Source organism: Gekko japonicus, unplaced genomic scaffold (assembly GCF_001447785.1).
Source record: "Gekko japonicus isolate JY-2015 unplaced genomic scaffold, Gekko_japonicus_V1.1 scaffold1434, whole genome shotgun sequence".
NCBI lineage: Eukaryota > Metazoa > Chordata > Lepidosauria > Squamata > Gekkonidae > Gekko > Gekko japonicus.
The window spans coordinates 209-10,403 of NW_015160884.1; the positions used below are offsets into that span (position 1 = coordinate 209).

Consider the following 10,195-nt stretch of genomic DNA (forward strand, 5'->3'; position numbering starts at 1 on the left):
CCCAGTCGGCCTCTGAAGGCGTGGCTGGGGCTGCCCCTTGAGCTCCTGCTGGGAGAGCCGCTTCTCGCTTGGAGCCCAGATGCTGGCCGCATAGGGGACAAAGAGGGACCAGCAGCCTGACGGGACATGCTGGGGGGGAGAAAGAGGTGGCGGCTTTTGATGGGGGCGGGGGCATGGTTGGGCGCCCTTAAGGCCGCCACGCTCTAGGCAAATGTCTAGTTTGCCTTGCGGGTGGGCAGGCCCTGGGTCCCTGTTTGAACCTTGTATGTTTATTGTCTTCACGTTCCCATCTTCAGTTCTAACACAGCCAGTGTACAGGCTGGATCCTATCAATGTCTCAATAAACTTATCCTTCCCTGAAGTGAATGGTGTTAAGAACTGATTTCTCCAAGAGTCTGACAAAGTGTTAGCATCCCCACGGGAGACTGTTCGCTGTGCACGGAGGAAGCCTGCTTTCCCTTTTCCTTTTCCCTAACCCAGGAGAAGTAGTGAATACTCACGGGCCCGTCGAGCCGGACAAGGACCACATCCGCCAGGAGCCCTACACCTTGCCTCAGGGCTTTATGTGGGATGCCCTGGACTTGGGGGATCGAGGTGTGGTGAGTAGGAATGAGGGAGCAGTAACTGTCCCGTAAGGGTTTTTTCCCTCTTTTGAAACAGATCCAGGTGGTCAGTCGTGTTGGTCTGAAGCAGCAAGAGCAAATTTAGAGTCCAGGAGCCCCTTTAAGACCAACAAAGGTTTATTCAAGGTATGAGCTTTCGTGGGCAAACGAAAAGTCATACTTTGAATCAGGGCTTTTTTTGTAGAAAAAGCCCAGCAGGAACTCATTAGCATATTAGGCCACACCCATGACAGCACAGCTCATTAGCATATTAGGCCACACCCCCATGTTACCAGAAGTGTGGTCATCCAGCCACACCCACCTTTTCCTTCTTATTCTGTTTACCTTGTTTGTTGACAAAACCCAGGGCTTTTTTAACTCCTTTGCATGTCAGGCCACACACCCCTAATGTAGCCAATCCTAATGAGTTTCTGCTGTTGGGTGTGGCCTATTATGCTAATGAGTCCCTGCTGGGCGTGGCCAACTCGGGAGCCAGCCGGAACTCCGTTTCTGTGCGTTCCTGCCCCAAAATAGCCCAGCTTTGAATAAACCTTCGTTGGTCTTAAAGGTGCCCTTGGACTCTAAATTTGTTCTGTTCCTTTGGAACAGTTTCCTTCTTCTCTTCTCCTGGCGCCCCCCCCCCCCCTATCGTTAAGTGGAGTTCTGTTGTCATTCCCTGTGTCGGTCTCAGAGCCGTGATCCTTTGTGTTCTTCACAACACAAGTAGGTGCCCCCCACCTTATCTGGTCCGATTCCTTTTCTCCCCCTCTCCACACCACAGCCAAGCTGTCGAGCTCAGCCTCTTCACCCTTCTTCATTTTGACCTGTCAGTTTCTCCCCTCTCCTTGCCGCCTTCCAAATTTCACGTGGGAAATGAACAAGAGTCCAGTAGCACCTTGAAGATCCACAAAATTTGTGACAGGCTATGATAGTGATGGCGAGCCTTTTAGAGACCGAGTGCCCAAACTGCGACCCAAAACCCACTTATTGATTGCAAAGTGCCAACACGGCCATTTAACCTGAATACTGTTAGAAAAAAACCTCATACATTAACTTAAGATGATCCAAACAAAGTAAGGAAAGCAATCCCAAATGCTTTCATTTACTTAAAATTATTTGGCAGAGAATTCGACACTTTAATGATGGTCTGGGCCTGGCCGGGGCGATGGCACGCGTGCCCGCAGAGAGGGCTCTGAGTGCCACCCCTGGCACCCGTGCCATAGGTTCACCACCGCTGGGCCAGGAGCTTTCAAAAGCTCCTCCCCTGCTGCAAGTGTTGTCAGTCTGTAAAGGTGCTCCTGGACTCTTGCTCTTTTCTACTGCTACAGGCAGACTTCACACGGCGATGCATCTTGATTGACTTGAAAATGGGTTTGTTTTGGCTTGTTGGAGAGGATTTTCTCCTTTAACGTTGCTTGGCTTGTTGGAGAGGATTTTCTCCTTTATGTGTGTAGTGTTGAGCTTGGCTCGTTTGCTTGAGTGAGTCAGGCCCTCCTGTTACCTGTGGCTTTTCCAGTCCTGTTCTCCGCACGGTCTTCACATCTGTTCCAAACCAGGTTCCAAACCATTTTTGCTGATTTAGACACGGGGCATCCGAGCACCTTAGCGATCGTTTTGGTTGATCGTTGCACCTTTTATGAAAGTGGCCTGTTGCTGCCGCTTGAGCCTTGCCGTCTTATCTTCTCATTTTTTAAAGAAATGTCCTCCTATCGCATTTTTAATCTACAAGCTGGTTTGTGATTGTGTTGGTCCTCAATAGCTCTGTGAGGTCAGTGCTTAGGATCCCAGATAGGGAATGGAGCCTGAGAGAACAACTTGCCGAAAAACCACAGGCAGGACTTGAACCCAGGGTTTCCTGCGTTTCTCTGCCCAGTGCTGTTTTAGTGTGCAGTTCTATCTCCCCCACAGCAGCCCTGTAATAATTCTTGCCCTTTGTGTCTTATTGGTTTATGCTGTTGTCTTAAGAGGCAGCTTCTCCTCCTGAAGCAGATCACACTTCTGTCTGGTTTCTTTAGCTCAAGGAGCTGTACACCATGCTGAACGAGAACTACGTGGAAGACGACGACAACATGTTCCGCTTTGATTATTCACCGGAGTTCCTCTTGTGGTCAGTTATGGATTCTCTCTGAGTCCCTCAGAAGCATTCATTCATTCATCATATCACTTTGCTTGGTGTTGATCTTAAGTATTGTCTTCCACTTGGTAGTGAACCAGAGTTACACCTGCACCACCTTTATGATCCATAATAGCATGTTTGCAAATTTTCTATCACAACAAACCTAAAAGATGGAGGCCCCAGAGTATCAGGAAGTTAAAAAAAACGAACCTGGGAGTGCTTAATGAGATTGTAGCTCTAAGAACCCATAATAGCACTTTGTTCAGACTAGACAGCCTTGTACCGAACATAAGAGAAACCGTGCTGAATCAGGCCAATGGCCCCTCCAGTCCAACACTCGGTGTCATAGTGGCCAAAACCCAGGTGCCATCAGGAGGTACACCAGTGTGGCCAACTGCTTTGTTTTAAGCTTTAAATAATAATAATAATAATAATCTTTCAATTTATTGATCGCTCAATCCTGCAGAGCTTGCTGGCTCTGAACGATTTACAGTTACTCAATATTACGAGGGACTAACAATGATTTGTGGGGTAGGGGAGGACAACATATATACATGTTAATCCACACACATTCGCTGCCGACAAGGGTTTCGTTCAGTTTTAAAGATAAGGCGTGATCCGGACGGCATTTTTCCTTGGCCTGGTTTAATGGCATCAGCTTTTCTCCAGACTCCCTTGAGTTGTAGCGCCGCACTGCCACCGCCTGGCCGGCATTTTATCTACTCGCCGAAGCTTTCAAGCCGCTGGGTAGACGGCGAGCTGGGGACAGGGCTGGTAGCTCCCACCAGCGCGGGGCTAGAACTTACAGCAAGCTTGTTCAGCTCAGATGTTGCTATTATAACCAGAGGATAAATCCTCTGTGCCACCGCTCCCCCCTGGCACAAACTGGCACAAAAACAGTCCGGAAAATGTTGATGAAAACCCTAGAATGCAAAAAATAAACCAGAGTCTTGTGGAATATTAAAAACTTAACATGTTTTCATTGTAGCACAAGTCTTTGTGGACTAGGGCCCACCTCTTCAGGTGCCTGTAATGGGCCATTAACTAAACAGAGGTTTAGGAGGCTATGAAAAGAAAGAAAAAGTGTGAGCAGCAGGATTGGGGGGCAATGAACTGCAGGAATTACAGGGTTAGGTAAAGTTATGTCTAAATCTAACGTAATCAAGAGAAACAGAGACCCTTCACCGTAGCTGCCACGGACTGTTTCTCCGGTGCAGGGAGACTGCCAGGCCCTTTGGGAATCCTGACAGAGGGCAGGGAGCACAGTCAGAAGATGGCTGCCACAGTAGGCGGGGCCAGTCACCAAGTGGCCACTGCAGGAGGCGGAGCCGGCCATGAAAAGTCAGGGATTGAGGTTAAGTAACAACAATATGTCCTGTGGTTGCAATGAAGGCATTCTGAGTGATAAAGATCGCAGAGTTGTGAGCCAGTTTGTATATTTTGTGAACTCTTGCCTTGCCTTAGGAGAAATATTGATCCTGTGGATTTGAAATTATGGAGTCTTGCTTGTAAGAAATTTTGGCGTTGGTTGTTTTAGAAATTATCTTAGTTATTTAGAAAACACATCCGCATTTAAAAAGGGGAGATTCCTGTTTGTTATTAATGGACTCTAATACACAATAAGAATCTCTCCTTATATATAATTGAATAGTGGGTGCCAAAGTTCTAATTCTAAAATGCACTCCCTTAGTGTATGGCTGATGGCACTGCTCCTCAGCATATATCGCCACCAATCAGAAGGCAAAGCCCGGGTCCCGCCCACACCACAACTGCTGCGACAACCTGGTCTTTTGCATATGGAAGCTGATTGGACTTCACTCCATTCCACACCTCAAACTCCCCCCCCCCAAGGCAGTTGGAATGTCAGTTGCATATGGAACCTGCTGTATTCTGGTGGTGTGCAGGTCCCAGGTTCATGTTTTAAAAGCAGACTGACACTGTTTGCCCAAAGCCAGAGCACTCTCCCAGAGCCTCTTTCTAGATCTCGTTGTATTTATTTCCACAACGGGCATTATTTCTAGTACCAGATATAAATGGCTAGGGTTAGAAACAAAAATGGAGAAGTTAGCTATTATTCTGACTTTTGTGATTATCAATATACTCAAGTTAGAAGCTTGCATTTTCTTTTGCACTGTGTGTTCAGATAGGCAAGTTGAGACTAACTGGTGAGGAGATGACTTTACTGGGGAAGAGATAACTGATGCTGAATATGAAGGTTTACATGAGGGCGGCTGGAGGGCCCCCATAGAAAATTGTTGATGTCTCTGGTTTTACGCTGAAACAAGTAAATGTGCTGATGTGTAAGGGACCTTCTGGAAATAAAGACTGTGAAATATAGCTGTTTCCCCCAAAATGTCTAGTTTCTAGTATAAAAACAGGGTGCAAAGTTAGATTTGTCTGCATTACAAGAGTCAGGTTTCACCACATCACCCAAATGTTGTGACAAATGTCAGTGTTGTAAATGTTGCCTTTTATGTATTTTGGCATGATTTGTGTTTGCAAATTTGAATTAATTTTCATGTGTGTGTTTCAGCTCTAATCATAACCTGCTATAGATCTAATTCTTTCAGTATGCAAGTGTCCAGATGGAAAATCTCTATATTAAATTTTCTTTGCTCATAATTTCAAAGGAGGTATCTAGAAGTTTTCCCCTAATCGTTTAGAACTCCATATATTTCTAACATCAGTTGGATACCATCAGATGTACAAACAAATGTTAACCCATAACCACTTATATTTCTTTACAAAATGTCCCATGGTAATTTTTTTAACGTAATTGTAACATTTCCCCCAAAATGTACATTTTACCATTTAGATTGAGGATAAGCCTCCTTTGCTGCTAATACCCCTCTTCCTGAGTACAGCTTGCTTCTTTTTCCTATTAAAAACTGAACCCATTTTTGTTAATTGCTGGAAATGAAGCACTCCTAAATATCTGGCATAGCTGGAAAATAAATTCTTTAATTATTTTTGGTGAGGCCAGCAGCAAATTTGGTGTTTATATCATGTGTTGTATCTCTATGGATTAGATGAATTGTTTCAGTGTTAGTGTGTGATCTAGGAGGCCTAATGAAAACAGATCATATCAAGAACCTAGCAGGAAATTTTATTCAGGCTGCGGTCACACGCAACATTACTCCTCTAGGGACTGTATATGGGCAATCCGTTCTTCCTTAATTAGTCTGATTGTGGATTCGTGTCCAGTTTTCATGAGCACTATTTGTTGGTCCCTCTCACTCAGTTGTGCCGCTTGATCTGCAATGCGATCTTGAGCCGTGCGCAACTGACTTTCCTTTTCGGCCAGTTGAGCCTTCAGAACCTTGGTGTGGTCCTTGAATGCATCCAACTGTTTGGCCGTCTCCTCCAGTTCATGATTGAGGGATCCTACTTGCTCGCGGGCGGACCCTAACTGGTGATCCTTGTCGACTATTTGGTTAAACAGAGCCTCGATATGGCCTTGCGCTGCATCTAGCTGGGCCATCCAGCTAAGCTTCAGTCGTTCCCATGCTTGTCGGGAGGATACCCATCCTAGTCCGAAGAATAGCACAGCTGTGAGAGTATGCCAAAACATTGGCAGCCAAATGGTGGACGAATCCCACCAAGCGGCAGACTCCAGCACATTGTGCACGAACTGTAGGAACGTATCCTGGCCGTGACTGAACATTGGCGACTGTGCACCCATGATTGGTGTGCGGGGGTAGTGCTCACTCGCGGGTATCTTACAGTGGTATCCGGGTGTCCGAGATGGCTCACGCCGGGTCAGCTGCAAGTATAACCTCGGTGACGGCACTAATTCAGGCAAAAGGGTTTACCCTTTGCACGTGTGGATTTTCCGAGTTAAAGAACGCTGTTCTTCCTCACGGGTTATCCAAGAACCGTGGACGGTGTGACCTTTGCGATCGCACCACCCGTTTAGATCTCTGGCAAACAGGCGTACAGAGATCAAGGCTGTACCTGAGGGTATTTCAACCCTAGGTAGCCTGAGTTTCAGGCTTTGCGGATAAGGAAGAGCTACTTCCTTTCCAGGAGCAACCAGAACCTGGACCGTAGTCCTTGAAGGGTGTTGGAATTCCGGGGGGATCAGTCCCGTTTTCCCTTGGCAGACCCAACTGCGCCAGATAGTGAGGTTTTCCCTACTGGAGAACTTAGCTCCTAGGGACGGGACGGCTACAGCGCGCAGCTTGTGCCGATCCCGTGCGAGTTGTCCTCAGCTCGCTTCGGGGGAGGGAGAATATTACGGGCGCAGCCTCTTGGCTGGGCACCGAAGTCGGGGAGCGTTTTAAGGAGACAGGGGTTTATATGTTCCTGCGTGTATGTAGTGCTTGTGCAACTGGGGGTCCCTAACCAGGTCCTCTTCGTAGTCGCGCCTCGGTGTCCACCCACAACGATAGGATCGGAGCGCGAAACCGAGGATGCTCCTGGGTTTAGAGGGAAAGGGGTAGAAATCCCTCCCGCAGTACAGATGCCACTAAAGGCCAAGCACGCAGACGGAAACCTCTCACACTTCCCTACGCTAGAGCGTCCAAACGACCAGATCGTTTCTCCACGTTTTGGGTCCTTCGGAACCAAATGGTTGGGTACTGGTTCCGAGGGGTCCAAAGGTCGCCTCACACGGGGCACCAGATCTGTTATGCCAACTTCTCCAGGAAATTCCTGGAGACCCAATCCAAGTTATCTACCAAGGAAAATTGGGTGTTTGTGGCTGTGCGTAAGTTCTATACCAGTCTATACAGAGGTCGGATGGCGAATGAGACGCTCGGCTATATCCCAGGAAGTGAGACAACACGCTAGTCCTTAAATAAATGTTGTCTTTACTAAAGGTTTTTCATCAGGCATACAAAATCGGAATCATACAAATTCATACAAGCTCCTTAGTTACAATAGTACATTAGAACAATTACAGCATAGAAAATAACAAAAGCATCAAAATGGGGATGACACAATGGGGCACGGCTATACTCATCTGAGGTCCAGCTGAGGAAGAACTCTCCTCCTTGGAACGCTGGGCAGCCGAAATGCAGCAGCTTGTGAACTCCAAGGCACACAGGTAGGACCAGCCAAACCACGTGTGAGCTCTCTGGGTCGCGACTCCGGAGAACTTAGGTAGTAGAGTCACTTGTAGCACCTTAGTGCACTGCTATGGGGAGGGTGGGTTAACCAGAGAGACAAAGGAGAGTTTCTCCTTAAATAAACTCTTTTTGGGGCATGTGCTATCCAGCCATAAACTATCAAACCCGTCCTCTAAACTATCACTACTGGATGAAGAGGGGGTGACGAGGGGATGACGAGGGGGTGACGCTCTCCTGAGGGGTGGTGGCAATATGTAGATCCTACTCCTACATCAAAGGTGCCTTTTGGCAAGGTGTGAATCTTCCGTTCCCATGGACACCCTCTTGATTTGCAGATCTGGTTCCTGCTCCAAAGCCATAAACGCTATTGTCTTTAGATCTCCAAACCAGATTAAGGGAGTAGGGTCACTTGCTCTTTCCATTCCAAGAATGCCGGGGTTCGCTGGGGATTTTCCATAGCTCTCCAAGTGGGTGCAATGGCGCGGTGTCTTCTCCATCCCACAGAGTCATGGGATACATTCCAGGGACGCACATGGTCCGTATGTGCAACGGCAGGCCCAGGCCAGCCTATTTCTAGGCAAGCATGAGATGCAGAACAAAGCAACACAACCAAACAGCAATCCCTGAATACATATTGCATAGGTATTCATGCTAGAGACACACATAAGCAGCATCACCACTATACAGAAATACAAACATAAGCTCATATCGTTACACTGGGTATAAGCTCTTGTGATATCTGAAGAAGTGCACATGTGCACGAAAGCATGTACCAAGAATTAAAGTTTGTTGGTCTTAAAGGTGCCACTGGACTCAAACTTTGTTCAATCATAATCCTATAATTCAAGTAGTAGTTGAAAAATGCCATCATTCTCTGACATAAAACCTGTTAAAAATGACAATTTCTACCAATACTAATAGTATACAAGAGGGGGACCCGTGATACTTGTGGGGGGGAGAAGAGCTCTGTCTCCTCCATCCCCCCCCCGCTCAATCTCCCTGAGGCGGCGGCGAGGCCGGTCCTCCCCCCCGCCCGGCTCCGAGGCACAGGCAGCAACGGAGAGGCCGGTCCTCCCCCCCCCTTTGCCGGGCGCGGTGGCGGCGGCGAGGCCAGCTACAGAGCGGGGACGCTCTGTCACTTTTTTCAACTTTTTAGATTTTTGTGCACACGTGGGGACTGGCCCACGTGTGTACAAACCTCCCCCTCCCCACCAAGTGCCCCCGGAGCGTTGATTTAGCGATCTGCACTCAGGAGGCAACTTTGCTATTAGATATATAGATTAAGGGAGTACTCATAAGCAGGGCTACATAAAAGTAACTCGCATGCTCTTCAGTGGGGCTCACTTGCAGGAAAATGACCTTAAGTGGGAATCTTAATCCTCTTTTAAATTCTATAAATATGTCAAATTATGCAACTTGGCATACAAAACTGTACTATGTTGTTGAAGCCCTAAAATAAGTTTACGCTTCATAAGAAACGTATTTACTTCATGCATGCCTTGCCTTCCTCTCCAGTGGGGACCAGCGTTCCCTCTAAGCTGAGCTAGTGTGAGCTAGCTCACAGTTTTTTAGCCTCTGGCTCACACATTTCTGTCTCAGCTCAGGAAGGACGGCTCCGGAGCAAACTAATTTATGCAGCAGCCAAACTGTTCGCTTACAACTTTAATGCCAGTAGCTCACAGAGTAGAATTTTTGCTCGCAAGACACCACAGTTTGGTGTAGGGGTTGAGTGTCTAATCTGGGAGAACCGGGTTCGATTCCCCACTCCTCCACTTGCACCTGGCTGGATGACCTTGGGCAAGCCGTAGTTCTGACATGAGCTGTTCTTGAAAAAGAGCCGTTTCTGTCAGAGCTCTCTCAGCCCCGCTTACCTCCCAGGGTGTCTGTTGTGGGGAAGGGAAAGGAAAGGAAAGGAGTTTGTGAGCCGCTCTGAGACACCTTTAGGTAGTGAAGGGCAGGATATAAATCCAATCTCTTCTTCTTCTTCTTTATCCTCAAGAAAGTAGATTTCAGGTTTTTCCTCCCCGACTGCCTCTTTTCTGATTTTTTTAAATTAAAAAAATGGGGGAGAGTCTCCCCCCTCCCTCCCTCAGCTTCAAAATTTCCAGAATTATTATTATCATCACCACCTCTCAGTCAGGTCCCCCAAGGCAGTGAACAGTTTAACATTAAAACTAGCCGTAGCTGGATTGGCTCAGTCTCCGAATGTTCCTGGCCATGTGTTGTGGTCCCAGTTGTATGGATGACTTCCCATTTGGTGAGGCGTGATGATGTCGACAAGGCGCTTCAAAGTGCGTGGTCCACCATGGCTGTGCTTGACCTTTGCCCCTCGTGGCTACATAGTATAATGCGGGGCTGAGTTTGTTGGCTGGGTCCAGGAAGTGATCCGTGCTTCCTTGTGGAAGAGC

At 47.5% G+C, this 10,195-nt stretch overlaps 1 protein-coding gene across 1 annotated transcript in view; it reads left to right on the forward strand.

Annotated features, from left to right (window-relative positions):
- Positions 1-444: 444 nt before the first annotated feature.
- Positions 445-10,195, forward strand: part of NMT1 (N-myristoyltransferase 1) — a gene marked incomplete at its 5' end in the record, with an annotated part of 27,099 nt that continues 17,348 nt past the window's right edge. The window contains 2 exons of the mRNA XM_015423336.1: positions 445-599; positions 2,618-2,709. Coding sequence (XP_015278822.1) covers positions 445-599; positions 2,618-2,709 — 247 coding nt within the window. The remainder of the gene's footprint in view (positions 600-2,617; positions 2,710-10,195) is intronic.